The sequence below is a fragment of the Cricetulus griseus genome, chromosome 2 (assembly GCF_003668045.3).
Source record: "Cricetulus griseus strain 17A/GY chromosome 2, alternate assembly CriGri-PICRH-1.0, whole genome shotgun sequence".
In the NCBI taxonomy this organism is placed as follows: Eukaryota; Metazoa; Chordata; class Mammalia; order Rodentia; family Cricetidae; genus Cricetulus; species Cricetulus griseus.
The window spans coordinates 235,462,286-235,482,950 of NC_048595.1; the positions used below are offsets into that span (position 1 = coordinate 235,462,286).

Below are 20,665 nucleotides of genomic sequence, written 5' to 3' on the forward strand. Positions count from 1 at the left end.
CATACAAATAAGAATTCTATAAATAATTTATTCACTGGGAGTGGAATACATTCTGGTATTCTGATCTTGAGGTTGAGACAGAAAAAATATATAAAGTGAATTATAAGTTTTGAGAAGAACAAAGTGGATGTATATATTCCCTGAGGTAGAATTTAAAAATAGTGTGCAAATGGAAATACTTTTGATTTTTAAAGCTTAAGACACTATTTTGCCTATATAATACAAATCTAAATTTTCCCTAATCCAAAAGAAAGGAAAAACAAGCCAATATGAAGTACTTCATTATTAGAACTTTATGATTCAATTTCATGTGTTTTTTCTAAAGAAAATATTTATTCCTATAAAACAGTATAAGTAACACAGCTGGTAAGGATAGCACAACACATGGAAAATCAGTGTTTCTCATATGCAGCAGTAGCATGAAGCCTTGACACAGCTGTGATCTGCACTTTTCTTCCTCTAAGGATGTTGATATGTAGTAGAACAGCTATTCTATTCTTGAAAATTCATAGATCCTAAGTAGCGAGGTGGATAGAGAGTAATATTAACAACAGTAAAATTAATTTGATCAATGATAGAGGAAGGACACAGCATAAAAACTGTGACTTGTCATTTTGATAAATTATTCTGAATAAATTTTAATGATGTTTCAATAGATCCATGTATCTGTCTTATTTTGTAATGGATAATGTATTCGGAAAGAGAATGCAGGTGGTTTTCCTTAATGTTAAAACTGAAATTTAACTTACAAAATATTATAGGATTTGAAGGTCAGGTGTTTCTAAGAGTGTATATGATATTGTATTTGTAAATTAGAAATTTTATTTTAACTGAAGTTCCAAAGTATTAATGCTAAAAAGATCATAGGAAGATTTCCAACAGATATTAATTAATTTAAGTTGCATAGAGGATTTCAAATAATTTCATTTCCAAGGAGCAGATGCTTGAGATTGATTTTACCACACAACCATTTTCTAGAATTATTCTTCATCCAAAATATCTTCTGGTATTTCCCACTCAAATATTCACTAAGCAGAAAATTATTGTGGAATATCAGTTATTTTAAATTGTTTATTTACTTCACAATTTATGATATTTATGTGGGATTATTAATGTTTCTATTACAACATTTTATTCAAATTACTGGAGTAAGCAGTAATCTTTGATGGCATTTCTCCAAATGTAGTTGGAATCTGCCTTGAATTAGGTGGGCAAAAGACACAGCATTGATTTATGGCAAATCAAACATAATGCTAGCCAGGGAGTCATTGTATTTAGGGAAAGGCCAAGAGAGTACTTGTTTTTAAGCTCTATTGTGTTGGTGAGTGACTTTTATTCTGAACATTGGACAATGTTATTGCATTGTCCAATGCATATTAACTTCCTAATGAGGCAAGGAGACTGGATCCTTCAGTTACCATACACCATTCCTGAGACATGCTTGCGTGGGTTAAGAAGGACTCTCTTCTGATTTAGGAGCATAGGTATGTCTGGATAAGCATTCAAATAGAAGGAAGATGAGGGAAGAAGCATGAAAGGGGATTGCAAGGTAGTGTGTAGGTCAATGAAAAGTTTTTTCCAAAAATGATATTGAATTGGTACATTGGGTCTTTGAGAATGTCTTGGAAAAATACAACAAACGGCTCCAAACAAGAGATGACAAATATATGAAATTCACCTACCACGCTACACAATACCTACTATTGAAAGAGAGAGGATGAAAGAAAGAAAGATCAGCAGGGATAATAACATGAGAACAAACAGAAAAAATAAAAAGAAGAAAAGGATAGACATATAGAGGCAAAGATAAAGATGTAGAGAAAGGAAAGAGATATACAGATAGACACAGAGAGAATGCACACCTACTTAACTGCAAAACAAGCATCAAGGAAAGGATGTCTCTCCCTCAGCCTCCATCACCACCCACCACTCCCAAGACAATTATCTATATGCTTCTACTGTCTTTTGTAGAATATTTATACTTCAGACCATTTTTCCTTTCTTGGATTACTAATTCTGTTGAAACATGATGCTAGACAAGACATGGAGTGTATCTCTAGATTCTGAAATATAGATTCTGAAAAGATCAAGTCTGAAGATTACAAGCATAAGTAATATTTCAAAAGAATCATAACAAAAAATTTTCCAGTATAGGAAAAGGAGATACGAATCTAGATTTGGGGTGCATTCAGGAAACCTAGCAAACAAGGTCAGACAAATGTTCACTAAATACAGAAAACGAAGAAATATATTGTAAAACATATTTAAAAATAACAAGAAAGGAACACACAGTCACATAAAGACAAGCTCACTAGAATAAAACCAGATCACTCAAGTGAAATTTTAAAAGCCAAAATGGACTAGGAAGATGAATTACAAGTTTTCAGAGACAACAGCCATGAACTTAGGCTACTACACTCAGCAAAAGTATATTGCAAAATTAAACAAAAACTCCTTGTGATAAAAAATTGTTTTAAAAAATTGAATTTATGGCCTCTAAGCCAGACATAAGAAGCTGTTTCAATGAATCATTCATATGAAATAAAAATAATTCATTTAACAATCCACAGAAAAGAATAATTATGCTAGAATAATGCAAAACAAAAGAATAGAAACAGAACACTGAAAAGGGACAGAAATCAACACACACCTTTAAAAAATAACTCTGTATAATTATCATCTGAATTTTTGCAATCAAAAGACAAAGCCTTGATAGAGTCAATAGTCAGAGACCATTTTGTTTGGTTTGTTGTTTTCAAGAACCATATTTTTTTTTTTGCTTTCAAGAAATTTGCCTCATCACAACAGACAAACATTACATTAACATTAAAATGTATAAAGGTATTCTAAGCAAATTCACACAGAAAGCAACCTGAATTCAGAAAATAGTTTATCAAGAAGGTATCACCATTTCATAATAATATATCCCAGACAAAAGTGCATTCAATTTCATGGGACAAATACTTCCAGATGTGAATCATAGATTAACACTAGAACAAAATTAAAATGGACCACTTCAATACCCCACTGACACCAACCAACAGTTCTTCTGGATTCAAAAGAAATAGGGAAGTATTTGAATTAACTGATGCAACTGTTCCAATAGTCTTAACAGAAATCTACAGAATGTTACATCCAAACCTATGGAATACACATTGTTCTCATAAGTACACAGAACTTTCTCTAAAATAGGTCATATATTAGGGCACCAAGAAGTAAGAAAATTAAAAGTACACTGTAGTCTCTCTGATTGCAGTGAAATGAATCTACAAATTAATAAAAACAAATAACAAACAAACAAAAAACAGGACCATGGTGATTAAATAGCATGCTATTGGGTGATGAATGGGAGCTTGAAGAAATCAAGAAGGAAAAAAAAAACAAATCCTAGAATCAAAAGAAAACGAAAGGACAACATACCAGTATTCTAGTACAATGAGGTGGGTCTATTGCTCTAGAAAAGGAATCACAAATACAAAATTAGTAGACAGAAAAAAATAGGACTGGAGAGAAGGCTCAGTGATTAAGAGTACATATTGCTCTTTCCAAGGAACTGAATTTGATTCTGAGCACCCACATCAGGTAGCTTACAAATTCTTGTAACCACAGATCAAGGGGAATCGACATCTCTGGCCTGTGTGAGCACTATTTGCATTTATGTGCAATTCATGTGTATACACATCCCATATACTTAATTAAGATGCTAAAAATAAATATTAATAAAATTGTCAGGTGTGGGGGTTCATGCCTTTAAATCTAGCACTTGGGAGGCAGAAGCAGATGTATTTTGTTGCATTTGTAGCTACCCTCATTTGCATAATGAGTTCCAGGACAACCAGAGGCACAGAGTGGAACTCTGTCTCAAAAATACATTTATATAGGGTGGGCATTGGTGGTGCACGCCTTTAATGCAAGCCCTCAGGAGGCAGAGGCAGGTGGATCTCTGTGAATTTGAGACCAGTCTGGTCTACAGAGCAAGTTCCAGGACAACCTCCAAAGCAATACAGACAAACCCTGTCTCGATAAACAAAAACAAAACAAAACAACAAAAAACATTCATATAAAAGACAGATACCAATTGGACTCACAAAATCATTAGGTTACATAAAATATGTAAATTTTCTATTATACTAAACTGGAAAGTCTAAGATAAATGAATAATTTACTAAATGTATATAACCTATGATATTTAAAAGAAGATGATATAAACTATTTAAAGACATCTATTGTTTGATGACTACCTTAATTGCCATCCTAGAGCTTTCATCCAGTGCTGATAGAAGCAGAAACAGGCACCCACACCTAAGCAATGAGCCATACTCCTGGAAACCAGTTGGAGAGAGGGAGGAGGGACGAGCAAAGGGGTCAAGCCCATGTTGGAGAAACCCACAGAAACAGCTGACCTGACCAAATGACCCCAGTTATAAAGCTTGGGAGCCAGCATTGAACCAAACCAAGCCCTCAGAATGTGGGTGCCAGATAGGAGACCTGGGCAGGCCATGGGACCTCTGAAAGTGGAACCAGTATTTATCCCTAGTGAATGGAAGCCCATTCCCTATGGAGAGATACTCTTGGAGAGGCCCTCCTCCAAATGATGTGACAGACATTGATGATCCCCCCATGGAAGGCCTCACTGTCCTTGGGGAATGGGTGGGTGGTGGGATTGGGGGGTTGGGAGGCATGGGAGGATGGGAGGGAGAGGGAACTGGGATTGAGATGTAAAATAAGATTGTTTCTAAATTAAATGAATAAATTAAAAAAATTAAAGAGTTTTATAGCAACAATCAGCTAGACAAAGCCTAGGCCCAGGTACATTCTATAGTGAACTTCATTAGACCTTTAATGAAAAAATAACACAAATTTTCTGAAGCTGTTGCATAAAGTAGGGAAAGAAAGAAAATACCAAATGTTTATGATCTAGTATAGTCCTGTTACTATAACCAGATAAAGATATAATAGTAAATAAAATGATTAACCAATGTCCCAATGAAATCACATATTCAAAAATTTCAGCCAAACACTTGCAAGCTGAATTCAGAGACCACATCATAAAGACTCAATAAACAAGGACAACAATAGACATGCTAATTTGTATGTGGGAATTTCAAGGAGACTCAAACCTGTAAATGTAAAAGTATAGGGACTGACCAGTATGTAAAGTACAAGTGTCAAGGAATTTATAAAAGGACAAGGTGGGGAAAGGAGAATATGATGTAACTATATTACAATATCAAAAATTATTAAAATGTAGGTTCTTCACCAAGATCAAGTTGGCTTAATACAGCAATACATCAAAATATGTAAATTAATACATTTTAAAATTTACATAAATGGACTCAAGAACAGAAATCACATCGTCATTTCCAAAGATTCAGAAAAGGTTTTAGACCAAGTCCAACATATCTTTATGTTAAATGTCTGGATGAAAGAAAACATCTAAACATAGCAAAATCTATATTTAAAAGAATCCCTATAGTTAACATTACATTAAATCTATAAAACCTCCACACATTTCCACAAACATCAAGAGCAATACAGAGGTATTAACTATCTCCTCTATTCAACATAGTCCTGACAGTCATAGCTAGAACAAGGTAAAGGAAACAAACACAAATACAAATGAGAAGGTGTAAAGAAGATATAAAAATATATTTATTTGCAGATGACATTATTCTGTGTAAAGGAGACTTTTAAGACTTGACTAGAAAACTGTTCGTATTGAAAGAGGATGACAGTTAGGAGGCCTGGGCAAAATAGTAGTGGATCACTATTTATCCCTAGTGCACGAATGGACTTTGGGAGCCCACTCCACATAGAGGGATACTCTCTCAGCCTAGACACACAGGGAGGGCCTAGGCCCTGCTCCAAATGATGTGACTGACTTTTAAGACCCTACCCTCCCTGGGGAGCAGAAAGGGGATGGGATGGGGGTCAGTGGGAGGGCAGGGTAGAGAGAGGGAACTGGGATTGACATGTAAAACAAGTTTGTTTCTAATTTAAATGGAAAAGGGAAAATTAAGTAAAAATTTTGAAAAAAAATGGGTGGAACTGGAAGGTATTATACCAAATGAAATAAGACAGGCACACTAGCCAAACGCTGCAGATTCTGTGTCCTATGTGGTCACATAAGAGAACAGAACTGAATGGCTGTTAGCAGAGACTGAGAAGTACAAAGAGGAAGGTGATAGGAGAAATGGTCCCTGAGCACACTTAAGAGATTCAGCAATGCTTCAAACTATGTTATACCACAGTAGGGTGACTAACAATGAAAATAATCTGTACATTATTTGAATAGTTCAGTTTTTAAGTATGGTCTCACTTAATAGCCCTGGATGACATATAACTTGCTATGTAGACAAAACTGGCTTCAAATTCACAGGGATTCACTTGCCTCTGTCTCCTCTGTGTTGAGATTAAAGGAATGTGCCAGCACACCAGATATGTTACTAGAAAGGAATGCAAATGTTTCTAGTCATAAATTACTCTTGATAACTTAAAAATACCTGTGTTTATTTGATAACTAAAATTAAACTGTGAAATGAAGAAAATTTATGTTTGCTTCATGTCAGTATCATGTCTTTCTATAGAAAATACATTTCTATGTGCAATATTTTCCATAACATCACATAGTAGACATTAATCCTGCATGGTAAAAATTTGAAAAGAAAACTCGAATTGATGGTTCTTCCAAATAGCCCACTTTAATTCTTCCTGTAGATTGTGTAAGTCATTTCAATTATTTTTCAGAATTCTTGATGACTTGATATTGTGAGAGCTCTTTGTGTCAGACAGAAATGAACTGTACTATGGTACAGTAATTATCTGATCCAAAAACAACTAAGTATTTTCTATATTTATTTTCACGTTTTCTAATTTCCAAGACTTATTTTCTGAGTGCCTGTTTGTTTTTATAGGTCCCTGTTTCCCTCCTTCATTTCTCATTTTACTTTTCTCTTCATAGTTTCTTTATTTATCCATTACTTGTATTCATGGACTATTCATGATCTCAGACCCCGATGCTGCAGGATACATGAAAATAAAACTCCTGTCCCAGTTACACATACCTTGAGAACCTTGCACATGGTCTCACATATAGAGAAAGTTTTCTCTGCACGTGTCCAATCCCAGGTAGTCACCTTTAAAAGAGAAGAAGTAACAATTAGTTTGCTCTAGCAATGCAGTTCTTCTCCCCTGGATAATGACATATTCACAGATGTGTTTCTTTATTCTTTCCAATGTGATGGAGTTCATTTCATATAAAGTTCCTTCTACACCAATTGGGTTTATTCAAAATTTATCACCATTTGTCTTCCTATTTTCAAAAACACCTTTTATGTTGTCAGTCACCAGGCTAACCCATAAGTATCATCATCATGTATCCTACTGAAGGAAACCCTATTTGCAAAGCTTTGGGCATACCTGTCTCTTGAATAGTGGCTGTCAGCCCTATAAAACCCTTGTGAAACCATAGTGTTTCCCCGTTTCCATGGTGGCCTTCATCCACCCAAACCACAGCAGTGAATTAATCAATTATTGGACACAACTCTCTTTTGTACTGGTAGAGTGGATAACCTACCCCATGGAGACCTGATGTGAAAGTATTCACACAGTCAAGGAAAGCTTTGCTCATATTTAAATCTATATAACTTAGAAGCTAGCTCCTTACAATTATCTCTTATGGCAGCACATCTGACAAGGAGAGAAGCCTTGCAAATAGACCACATTAAAGCCTCAAAAGACAGGCACTGAGTAGGAGACAGGGCATGTTTGCCCTCATTAATAAGCATAGCTGGGTGGCCCCGATTTCTGTAACAGAACTGACTCAGGAGAGAGCAGCTTACTGGCCCCTTCTGTGCCTTAACAAGCTTAACAAGTGCTCACCTCCACCTCAGTACTACTGATATAAGATCTTAATCTAGGAAACTAAATGTTTTTGCCTTTAAACCTAAGGTTCAAGAAAAAGCATGAGATCACTTAATCAGCCCTAGAGAAATAAATTACTTCTCACTGGGTTGTTAGTGTTATGAATGCCCACCACTTTGCCTGTGGCTGGAAACAGCAGCCTCCAGTTTCACAACCTTTCCCTTTCGTCTAGTTCTGGGAGAATTTACTTACATCTGGAAAATATGCTAGTGTGGATCAAAAGCCACCCATTTCCTTTCCACAGGGTGTGCTGCCTGTCATGGCTACTGTCTTCCCAGGGACCAAGGAAGCAGAAGAAAATGCTCAGAGAGTGCACAGCAATGCTGTGTTTTCTTCCTTTTTTATACATTTATCAATTATAAACTTCTAGTTTAACTAACCACATAAATGTAGTTTTGCATACTAACATTCTTTTTCCCTTCTTAGAAATCATAGCCCCTTACTCAATTTCACCTTTCCCCATCTATTAAGTTTTGCCAAGATATTTTACAAGTCATTCATCCTCTGAAAAGTGAGGTGCCTACTTTTGGCAAGATCATTTTTTTGCATTATTGGACCTGAGAGATATGCATACCCCATATCCTTGCTATTGCAAGAGAATTGATAATTGTATCTTTATTGTGTATATGAACTGGAAGCCTGGTGGAATTGGGAAAATTTTTTAAGAATAAAGAGCAATGAAAGGAATATGTGGGTGAGCTGATTAATTTTCTTCACCCTCAGATCCTTTGAGTCAGTCCTATCTGCTTGCTGTCTAGCCTGTTGCCTGGACCATGAGAGAACACAAAGGCTGGAACTCGGAGGTTCTTCTTAAGTACAAAAGTACTAAATATGCATTTCCCTTAGTGTGATGCAGAGAAGGACATAAGATATTAACATTGATTTCAATAACTTTAAAATAAGTTAAAATAAGTTATTAATATTTAAAAGCATCCCAAAATTATTTTTCAAAGATATTTGGAAGATGTCAACACATCTGTAAAGATAGCTCTCTTTATTTTTGAAATATTTTATCTCTCCAAGCAGAAGAAATTATTCAGGGTAGGACTGTAGCAAGACATATAAACATTTTTCTAGTATTATGAACTTTGTGCAGGCATAAACAATAAAAATAATGATTCAGACTTTAAAACTCTGAGATCGTTTATACTATTAAGCTTGTATTTGGGCAGCACGAAATTTTGTGTTTATAGTCAATATTAATTTATTTATTTTACAGATTTTTTATTTGAATTAGAAACAATATCATTTTACATGACAATCCCAGTTCCATTCTCCCTCCCATCTTCCCCTACCACCCCCCCCCCCAACTAAAACCTTACCTATCACATATTCTTTCTGTTCCCCCTGGGTGGTGAGGCCTTCTATGGGGGGCATCAGATTCTCTCATATCCTTTGGGATAGGGCCGAGGCCCACCCCCGTGTCTTGGCTCAGGGAGTATTCCTCTATGTGGAATGGGCTCCCAAAGTCCACACCTATGCTAGGGATAAGTACTGAACTTCTATAGGAGGTCCTGTAGATTTCTGAGGTTTCCTCACTGAAACCCATGTTCTTAGGGTCTGGATCAGTCCCATGCTGGTATCCCAGCTATCAGTCTGGGGAGTAAGACTTCCCTGATGTTCAGGTCAGCTGTTTATGTAGGCTACACCAGCCTGGTCTGGACCCCTTTGCTCTTCACTCGTCTGCATCTGGATTCCAGTTCAGTTCAGTGATTAGTTGTGGGTGTCTGCTTCTACTTCCACCAGCTGTTGGATGAGGCTATCAGGTGGCATATAAGTTAGTCATTAATCTCACCATCCAAGGAGGGCATTTAATCTGTTGCTTAGATTGTTAGCTGGTGTCAACTTTGTAGATCTCCAGACATTTCCCTGGTGCCTGATTTCTCTGTGAACCTAAAATGTCTCCCTCTATTATGGTATCTCCATTCTTGTTATCTTCAATTCTTCCCCTGACTCAACCTTTCTGCCCCTTCATGTACTCTGCATCACTCTTCTCCCCTCTTATTCTCCTAGATTCCTCCCCACTCTTCTCCTGCTCCTCATTTGCTCAGGGGATCTTGACACTTTCCCCTTCTCCAGGGGACCATGTATGTCTCTCTTAGGTTCCTCCTTGTTTACTAGTTTCTCTGGCAGTGTGGATTGTAGGCTGGTAATCCTTTACTCTATGTCTAAACTCCACATATGAATGAGTACATACTATGTTGGTCTTTTTGTGATTGGGTTACCTCGCTCAGAATGGTTTCTTAGAGTTCCATCCATTTTCCTGCAAATTTCAAGATTCCATTGCCTTTTTTCCCACTGAGTAGTACTCCATTGGGTAAATGTACCACATTTTCTCTATCCATTCTTCAGATGAGGGGCATCTAGGCTGCTACTAGTTTCTGGCTATTACAAATAGTGCTGCTATGAACATCACTGAACAGATTTCATTGTATGAATGTGCTTCTTTTGGGTGTATGCCTAAGAGTGGAATTGCTGGATCTTGTGGTAGACTCATTCCCATTTTCTTAAGGAGTTGCCATACTGATTTCCAAAGTGGCTGTACAAGTTGGCACTCCAACCAGCAGTGGAGAAGTGTTCCCCTTTCTCCACATCCTCTCCAGCATAAACTGTCATTGGTGTTTTTGGTTTTGGCCATTCTGACAGGAGTAAGATAGTATCTCAGAGTTGTTTTGATTTGCATTTCCCTGATGGCTAAGGATGTTGAACACTTTCTTTTTTGTCTTTCAGCCATTTTAGATTCCTCTATTGAGAATTGTCTATTTAGTTCTGTACCTCACTATTTAATTGGATTGTTTGGTGTTTTGGAAACTAGCTTCTCGAGTTCTCTGTATATTTTGAGATCAGCCCTCTGTCAGATGTGGGGTTGGTGAATATCTTTCCCCAGTCTGTGGACTGCCATTTTGTCTTGCTGACTGTGTCCTTTGCGTTACAGAAGCTTCTCAGTTTCAGGAGGTCCCAATTATCAATTGTTGATCTCAGTGTCTGTGCTACTGGTGTTATGTGCAGGAGGCAGTCTCCTGTACCAATTAATTCAAGGGTAATTCCTACTTTGTCTTCTAATAGGTTCAGTGTGGCTGGATGTATGTTGAGGTCTTTGACACATTTTGATTTAAGTTTTGTGCATGGTGATAGGCTTGGGTCTATCTGCAGTCTTCTACATGTCTGCAACCAGTTATGCCAGCACAGTTTGTTGAAGATGTTTTAATTGTTCCAGCATATAAATTTTGGTTGTTTGTCAAAAATGAGTTGTTCTTAGGTGTGTGGGTTAATTTCAGGGTTTTCATCTCTATTCCATTGGTCTACCTGTCTATTTTTGTGCCAATACCAAGCTGTTTTCAGGACTATAGCTCTGTAATAGAGCTTGAAGTCAGGGATGGTGGTGCCTCCAGAAGTTCCTTTGTTGTACAGGGTTGTTTTGGCTATCCATATAAAGTTGAAAATTGTTCTTTCAAGGTCTGTGAAGAATTGTGTTGGGATTTTGATGGGGATTGCATTGAATCTGTAGATTGCTTTTGGAAAGATTGACATTTTTGCTATGTTGATTATACCTATCCAAGAGCATGGGAAATCTTTCCATTTTCTGGTATCCTCTTTAAATTATTTCTTTAGAGACTCAAAATTCTTAAGGTATAGGTCTTTCACCTTTTCGTTACTGTTACCCAAGGTATTTTATGTTGTTTGTGGCTATTGTAAAGTGTGATGTTTCTCTGATTTCTTTCTCCACCAATGTGTCATCGGTATATAGTAAGTAGGGCTACAGATTTTTTTGAGTTAATCTTGTATCCTGCCACTTTGCTGAAGGTGTTTATCAGCTGTAGGAGTTCCCTGGTAGAGTTTTTCGGGTCACTTATGTAGACTATCATATCATCTGCAAATGGTGAGAGTTTGACTTCTTCCTTTCTGATTTGTATTCCCTTGATCTCCCATTGTTGTCTTATTGCTCTAGCTAGGACTTCAAGGACAATATTGAAGAGGTATGGAGAGAGTGGACAGCCTTGTTTTATCCCTGATTTTAGAGGAATTGCATTGAATTTCTCTCCATTTAATTTGATATTGGCTGCTGGCTTGGTGTATATTGCTTTTATTATGTTGGGATATGTTCCTCTTATCCCTGATTTCTCCAAGACCTTTACCATGAAGGGGTATTGTATTTTGTCAAAGCCTTTTTCAGCATCTAGTGAGATGATCATGTGGTTTTTTCCCTCAGTCTATCTATATGGTGTATTACATTGATGGATTTTCGTGTGTTGAACCATCCTTGTATCCCTAGGATGAAGCCTACTTGATCGGGATGGATGATTTCTCTGATGTTTTCTTGTATTCTATGTGCCAGTATTTTATCAAGAATTTTTGCATCAATGTTCATGAGGGATATTGTTCAGTAGTTCTCGTTCATGGTTCTATCTTTGTTTGACTTGGATATCAAGGTTATTGTAGCCTCGTAAAAAGAGTTTGGCAATGTCCCTTCTGTTTCTATTGTGTGGAACAATTTGAGGAGTATTGTTATTAGCTCTTCTTTGAATTTCTGGTAGAATTCTGCACTGAAGCCATCTGGGCCAAGGCTTTTTTTCGTTGGGAGACTTTTGATGACTGCTGTCTGGTGGTCCTGTCCAGTGGTGATAGTGGGGTGTTGAAGTCTCCCATTATAATTGTGTGAGGTCTTATTTGTGATTTGAGTTTTTTTGTTTTGTTTTGTTTTTCGAGACAGGGTTTCTTTGTGTAATGATTTGAGTTTTAATAATGTTTCTTTTACGAATGTTGGTGCCTTTATATTTGGGGCATAGAGGTTTAGAATGGAAACTTCTTCCTGATGGATTTTTTTCTGTGATGAATATGAAATGACCTTCTTCATCTCGTTTGATTGATTTTAGTTTGAAGTCTAACTTGTTAGATACTAGGATAGCTACCCCAGTTCATTTCTTGGGCCCATTTGATTAGAGTATCTTATCCCAACCCTTTACTCTGAGGCAATGCCTGTCTTTGAATTCGAGGTGTGTTTCTTGTATGCAGCAGAAGGATGGATTCTGTCTTCACATCTCATCTGTTAGCCTGTGTCTTTTTATAGGCGAGTTAAGACCATTAATATTGAGGGAAATTAAGGTCCTTTGAGTGTTCTTGTTTGTTTTTGATCTGATGTTGGTAGTGGTATTGCATGTGTTTTTACCCTGCTTTTTATTTTGGGTTTTGATAAAGTGGGATTATCTATTGCCCATGTTTTTGTGAGTGTAGTTAATTTCCTTAGGTTGGAGTTTTCCTTCCAATACTTTCTGTAGGGCTGGATTAGTGGTTACATATTGTTTAAATCTGGTTTTGTCGTGGAATATCTTGTTTTCTCCATTATAGTGATTGAAAGCTTTGCTGGGTATAGTAGTCTAGGCTGACATCCATGTTGTCTCAGATTTGGTAGAATATCTATCCAGGTCCTTCTGGCTTTCAGAGTTTCCTTGGAGAAGTCAGGTGTAATTCTGATAGGTTTGCCTTTATATGTTACTTGGCCTTTTTTCTTTGCTGCTGTTAATATTCTTTCCTTATTCTGTACATTTGGTGTTTTAATTATCATGTGATGAGGGGACTTTTTTGTGGCCCACTCTATTTGGAGGTCTGTTGGCTTCTTGTACTTTCATTGGCAAGTCTTTCTTTAGATTGGGAGAGTTTCCTTCTATGATTTTGTTGAATATGTTTTCTGCACCTTTGAGTTGGGTTTCTTCTCCTTCTTCTATACCTATTATCCTTATGTTTGGTCTTTTCACGGTGTCCCATATTTCCTGGATATTTAGTGTTATGGATTTGTTAAGATTTTCTTTGCTTGCTGATTTTTTTCCTCTAGTTTATCTTCAACGTCCAAGATTCTGTCTTCCATTTCTTGTATTCTGTTGGTTATGCTTGCATCTGTTGTTCCTGATTGTTTACTCAGCTTTTCCACTTCCAGCATTCCCTCAGTTTGTGTTTTCTTTATTTTCTCTATTTCAGTTTTCAGGTCCTGAACTGTTTCCTTCAGCTGTTTAATTGTATTTTCTTGGCATTTTTGGCTTTCCTTGATTTCTTGCATCTTTTCTTCCATTTTTCTGAAGGATTCTGATTTCCTCTCTCAGGATCTCTATCATTTGCATGAAGTTGGTTTTAAGGGTGCTCTCTTCTGCTTCTTCTGTGTTGGGATATTCATGTCTTGTTGGCATAGAGTCCCTAGACTCTGGTGGTGTCATATTGGTTTTACTGTTGTTGGATGTGTTCTTATATTGTCGTCTTCCCATCTCTTCTTCCAGTGGGTACAGTTAGTTTCACTTCCTTTCCTGGTATGTATGGGTCCAGTGTTCTCTTCAGGTGGGTGCAATTGGCTCTGATACTCTGATGGGTCTCAAGGTGGGTGCAGACACGTCTGAGGTACTCGTTCTCCAGGTGGGTGAGAGCAGGACTGGTGCAGAGATGTCATCAGACTCTGGGTTGCTTGGAGTCTTAGGAGTTGAGTCGACCTGCCCTCAGACCCCTGAGCAGGAGTTCCCAGAGTGGGCAGGCAGAAGTTGGGCCCAAGGCAGGGGCCAAAGCAGGTCACCTCTGCACTTTGTGGGTGCTGGAATCTCAATTAATATTTATTGTTTGTTACTTCTCTATAAGGTACATGTTTCCGAAGCAAGGCTGTAGTGAGATATCCACTCTGCCCACACCTGTAGCACTGACCACCACAGGTGTGGATGTTATGTGTCGGAGCGTAGTTTTAAGTCTGGGGTCAGGGACACAGGTGGCTCTCTCTTGCTTTTGGCTGAGCCACAGAGAGCAGCCTGGTAGATCCTTGGAGCAGAAATATATGGCCATCATCTGTTTCTTATGTAAGTGCCTTCTCCCTGAATAAAATTATATTAACCTATATTGAGTTTAGTTCTGTAATCTTGATCCATGCATCCACATCTGGCACCCAGCTCCCAAACCTGAATGTTGGTGGGGTCACTTGACCAACCCAGCAGAACATCCATCAAAGTTTATCAAAATCCAGTTTTGTAGGGGAAGCTGTAGCCACGCCTACTTAGGGGCTGGCTACAGGTGTGCCTGATCATGCTTTCGAGGGCGTGGTCAGGGTGACGTTGAGTGATACTTGCATGGGACTGCATCTCTCTTTCGGTTTCTCTTTTGGGCTTGCTTACAGACCCCTGCCATGTCAGCTGGCTAGGTCGCTCTGTAAGTAAAACTTTTCCCTATTAAATACCCTTATATTTCCACTTGGTTCCGTATTGGTAATTCCCCTGACACTATATCTGGTGTCAGGAGTGGGGTATTGGAAACCTACACTCCATTTGGGACAGGCTATGGGTTCCACCGGGCCTGCGGCCTAGGCCCGGAAAGCGCCCTCTCTCCACAGGTGCTAGCAGCCGACCCACTGCAGCTGAGCTTCTCAGAACCATCCACCCAGCTCGGAGACAGTTTCTAGCTGCCTAGAGTCGAGGTAGGCCTCGGCTTTCAGCAGAGGCTTCCCCTGGCTGCAGCTGTAGTAAAGCCACATCTGTTTCAATGGTTGCAGATGCAAGGCCATTTACTCTCTAAGATAAGCACAACCGCTTTTGTGACCTCTCTCCACTGCTTGCCAAACACCGTGGACTAACTGGAAACCTGTGCTACCTGCTGGTCAAATATATTCACTGCATCTGGAGTAGAAATCAGGTAAAATTATGGTGGAATATTTATCATTTGCTAAAATTGGTAATATTTTTGCTTATAATGTGAATTCACTGTTTGAGGAGGATGCCAATCTGTCAATTACCGGCCTATATGCCGTAATGACAGTTAGCCTGCTGGTACAAATAATATTACTAGCCAGAGGACTCAGGAATAGGGATAAGGATAACCTCACCACCTACTTACAGGAAATAACAGCTTTATGCAGTGAGATTTTGGAGAACAGATTAGGTCAGACCACAATTGTGCAGCAAGTGGAACAGAAATTGGATGATGATCTTGGCTCTGTGTCCAAGACACTAAAGTCAGAGCTGTCTGATGAGATGCAGCATATTTATGATAAGATAAACAGAGAGATCCTCCATGTCTGAGGCCTTAGAGGCTAGGCTGTCAGAAGACCATGATGAGCTAAAGAATATCTGTAGCCAGCTAGAAACTCAGATAGGCTCTGTGACTCAGAAACTAGATGCAAAGATGCAAAATACTTAGGATAGGGTTGAAGAATTGGACAATGCCATTCAATCAATTATTGAAGCATCCAAGGAAGCAGATCAGAAATTTGAGTCTAGATTTGAATGTTTGGAAGATAATTTGCAGTACAGGGCTGACAGATTACATAGGTCATATGGTCAATTGCTGACAACTCAAAATCAGCAAATCATGACCTCGAATTCAGACTCCAATACCTAGAAGGCAGTTTCCATGCCATCCAGATGCTGCCTAAGGATGATCGTATTAAAGACCTAGAAAAACATGTAGATGAGCAGTTAGAGCAATGTACAGATTCACTAACATGCTTGGAATCTTTTATGATTAAGGAGATTGAAACTTTTCAAAATGATATCATGACTAGGCTTAAAGATCATTGGGATGTCTCAGAAGTAGAATTACTCCAATCCCAGGCACCTACTCCACCAAGGTATCATGACTATTCTTCTAAGGTTGTTACTTGTACACCATTAGTGTACCCAGCTACCGTGGTAGAAAAGCCAGCTTCTAAGAAACACCCTCATGGACGGATAGCTGATGAACCGCAACATATACAGCTGAAGGATCTTAAGACTATTAAAGAATCAGTTGTCTCATATGATCTCCATAGCCCATACGTAAAACAGCTATTACATACATGGGCAACCTTTAACAGGGTGATACCCACAGATTGGGAAAGATTGGTAGCAGCCGTACTTGAGAATTCATGCCAAATCCAGTGGAAGGTGTTAGTAAGGGAAGAGGCAAAGCTCCTTGAGCGTCAGGGCATAAAGGAAGGTTTTGAAGCCCCTCTAGATAAACTTCTTGGTCAGGGTATTTATGCTGACCCACAGGTTCAGACGATATACTGTCTCTATGCAGGAAAGCAGCATTAAATGCCTGGGATAAGGTTTGTGAGCCAGGAGGGGAATGCCTAGAAGCTTATACCAGAATAGAAGAGGGACCTACAGAACAGTTCCAGGACTTCTTACAAAGGTTAACTAGGGCAGTAGAATTACAGGTAACAGATCCAGAAAGAAGGCAACCAATTATATATACAATAGCTTATGAAAATGCAAACCCAATATGCAAAAGAATACTTTTGCCTTTAAAGATCAGATCAGCTCCACTAGAAAAATGGGTTTGTATGCAGCCAACATTGACTATAATGTGCAAGATACTGGATCTTGGGTAGGAGAAGCCATCTCCAAAGGTTTAAAATGGCGACAGGAAATTAAAAGTTCTAGAGGTGAGGATGTAAGGGCTTTGCAAGGAGAAGCACCTTACAGAGGTCAATATAGGTACCAAGAGGCTAGAGGTTACTACTACTATGAACCAGAACCTTGGGTAGGAAGAGCCTTCCCCTGGAGACCACAAAGGAACCAGGACCCTAGATGTTTCAACTGTGGTAAAATGCGACATACTAAGAGAAATTGTAGACAAATGAATTTTAATAATGCCTCATATGGAAGGCCACTGCCTTCTGGATTGTGTAGAAGATGTAGTAAGGGCAGACATTGGACCAATGAATGTAGATCGACCAGGAATATACAAGGAAATCCATTAAGGTCGACAAACCCCGAGGTGGGACTCAAGAAGGCTCCCACATTGAGAAAGGTTGGGTCATTCCCAGTAGCAGTGGGAGACAATCTCTCACAGGACCAATTGATAGTTCTTTGCCTATTGTGAAAAATGATACTACTCCAGATGGTAGTTTGAATAGTGATGAAGAATCAAATGTGAATAGACAAAATGAAAAACGCAAATTTTGGCAGGCTTCTATTAATGATAAAAGACCTCGGTTGAAAGTGAAAATTAATAATAAAGTTATTTCTGGCTTAGTAGACACTGGGACAGATGTAACTATTAATACCCAAAAATCTTGGCCTCAGAAATGGTCTCTGAGAGAGGCAAATGTACAATTTTTAGGAATTAGAACTCTATCTAGAGTTTGACAGAGTGTTAACTTGGTGGTCTGCATTGGACCGGAAGGACAGAAAGGGACACTGAAACCATACATGGCAGATATAGCTCTAAATCTCTGGGGTTGTGATCTCTTACAGCAACAGAATACTCAGATTAATATTCCTCCAATGCCACATACAAATTATGTACACTCTTTAGATAGTAGGAAAGATCTGGTAAGACGCTATGGAAAACATTTACAAACCATCCATGCTGTACAGAAACTAGGTACAAATGATGGTCCTTCAGGGGAGCCAAAGGCCCTGCCATTGAAGTTGCTTACAGATGAACCAGTTTGGGTAGGACAATGGCCTATGACCTCTGAGAAGCTAGAGGCTTTAGAAAAGTTAGTACAGGAACAGCTAGACGCTGGACATATAGAGGAATCTACCAGTCCTTGGAATTCTCCTGTTTGTTATCAAAAAGAAGTCAGGTAAGTGGAGAATACTGACAGACCTGAGAGGCATAAATAAGGTAATTCAACCAATGAGCTCTCTGCAACCTGGAATTCCATTACCTTCCTTAATACCTAAAGGATGGCCTATCATAGTCATTGATCTAAAAGACTGTTTATTCACAATACCGTTACAGGAAAATGATAGAGAAAAATTTGCATTTACTGTACCAACTCTTAATAATTCACAGCCAGTTAGGAGTTATCAGTGGAGAGTTTTGCCTCAAGGAATGCTAAATAGTCCTACTTTGTGTCATCACTTTGTACAGCAACCTTTGGAAATAATTCGTAAGAAATTTTCACAATCTCTGGTTTATCATTACATGGATGACATTCTTATATCTGATTCCAATAAAGAAACTTTGGAACGTGTGTTTGAAATGGTGAAGGAAGTTCTGCCTCGTTGGGGATTACAGATTGCCCCAGAAAAGATACAAAGAGGAGATTCTATTAACTGTTTAGGTTACAAGATAGACTTACAGAGAATCAGACCTCAAAAGGTACAAATTAGGAGAGATCGTTATCAAACTCTTATTCTCTTCAGAAATTATTAGGGGAAATTTCTCAATTACAAACGATTATTGGTATAGAATGACATGACTTAAAGCATTTAAAATTGGCCCTTAAAGTGATAAGGACCTAAACAGTCCGAGAATATTATCTGCTGAGGCAGAAAAAGAGTTACAATGGGCAGAAAACAGAATATTGGTTGCACACGTAGATCGGATAAACCTTAATTTAGACTGTATTCTAGTTATCTTGCCATCCAGAGAATACCCTTCTGGAATTCTGATGCAAAGGGAAGACACTATATTGGAATGGATATTTCTGCCACATAAACAGAATAAAAAGTTAAAGACATATATAGAAATGTTTTCTGATTTGATTTTAAAGGAAAAATTAAGACTTCGTCAACTGACTCAGAAAGATCCAGCAGAAATTATAGTACCTTTAACTAATGAAGAAATTTCCTCCTTGTGGAAAGATAATGAATATTGACAAATAGCTCTTACTGACTTTTTGGGGACAATTAGCAACAACTATTTCAAAACTGATAGAAATTCATAAAAAAGACAGCCTGGATTCTTCCACGTATTGTAAGACAAACTCCCATTTCTGAAGTTCTTACCTTCTACACTGATGCCAACAAATCAGGAAAGGCAAGTTATAAAGCAAGTGAGGTAAGTAAAGTAGTTCAAAGTCCATATACATCTATACAGAAGGCAGAATTATATGCAATTCTCATGGTGCTTATGGATTTTACAGAACCTCTTAATATAGTTACTGATTCTCAATATGCAGAGAGAGTCGTGTTATATATTGAGACTGCAGAATTCATTCCTGATAATACAGAATTAACTTCTCTGTTTTTACAATTACAGGAAACTATCAGAAACAGAAGTAATACTATATAAATTACACATATCAGATCCCATACGGGTCTGCCAGGCCCACTAGCACAAGGCAATGATGAGACTGATCGTTTATTAATTGGAAGTGTGCTAGAAGCCTCAGAATTTCATAAGAAACATCATGTAAATAGCAAAGGTTTGAAAAAGGACTTCTCCATCACTTGGCAACAGGCCAAGGAGATAGTGAGAAACTGTCCTACTTGTTCTTATTATAATCAAACTCCATTGCCAGCAGGTTGCAATCCTAAGGGCATTCGGAGAAATGAGGTTTGGCAGATGGATGTCTTTCACTTTGCAGAGTTTGGAAGTTTGAAATATGTGCATCATACTATAGACACATTCTCAGGGTTCCAATGGACTACTGCTCTTAACTCTGAAAAAGCTGATTCTGTTATTACACACCTGCTAGAGGTGATGGCAGTTATGGGTATACCTGCACAAATAAAAACTGACAATGCTCCAGTGTATGTCTCTACAAAATTAGAAAAAATTTTCAAATATTATAACATAAAGCATGTTACTTGTATACCATACAATCCTACAGGACAAGCAGTGGTTCCCGAGATCTAATAGGACACTTAAGGAGATGCTCAACAAACAAGCTTGGAAGACTAAACCCCCCAAACATAGGTTGCATAATGCTTTATTAACACTAAACTTTCTTAATGCCAATGAGAAAGGACAAACAGCTGCAGAAAAACACTGGACTTCGGAGAAAACTGCTGAACTGAATCAGCCGGTATACTTCAAAGATGTACTAACCTCTGTATGGAAA

General features: G+C 38.1%; 1 protein-coding gene across 1 annotated transcript in view; it reads right to left on the bottom strand.

Annotated features, from left to right (window-relative positions):
• Positions 1 to 20,665, bottom strand: part of Sntg1 (syntrophin gamma 1) — a 302,539-nt gene that overhangs the window by 105,397 nt on the left and 176,477 nt on the right. The window contains exon 13 of the mRNA XM_035438749.1: positions 7,065 to 7,136. Coding sequence (XP_035294640.1) covers positions 7,065 to 7,136 — 72 coding nt within the window. The remainder of the gene's footprint in view (positions 1 to 7,064; positions 7,137 to 20,665) is intronic.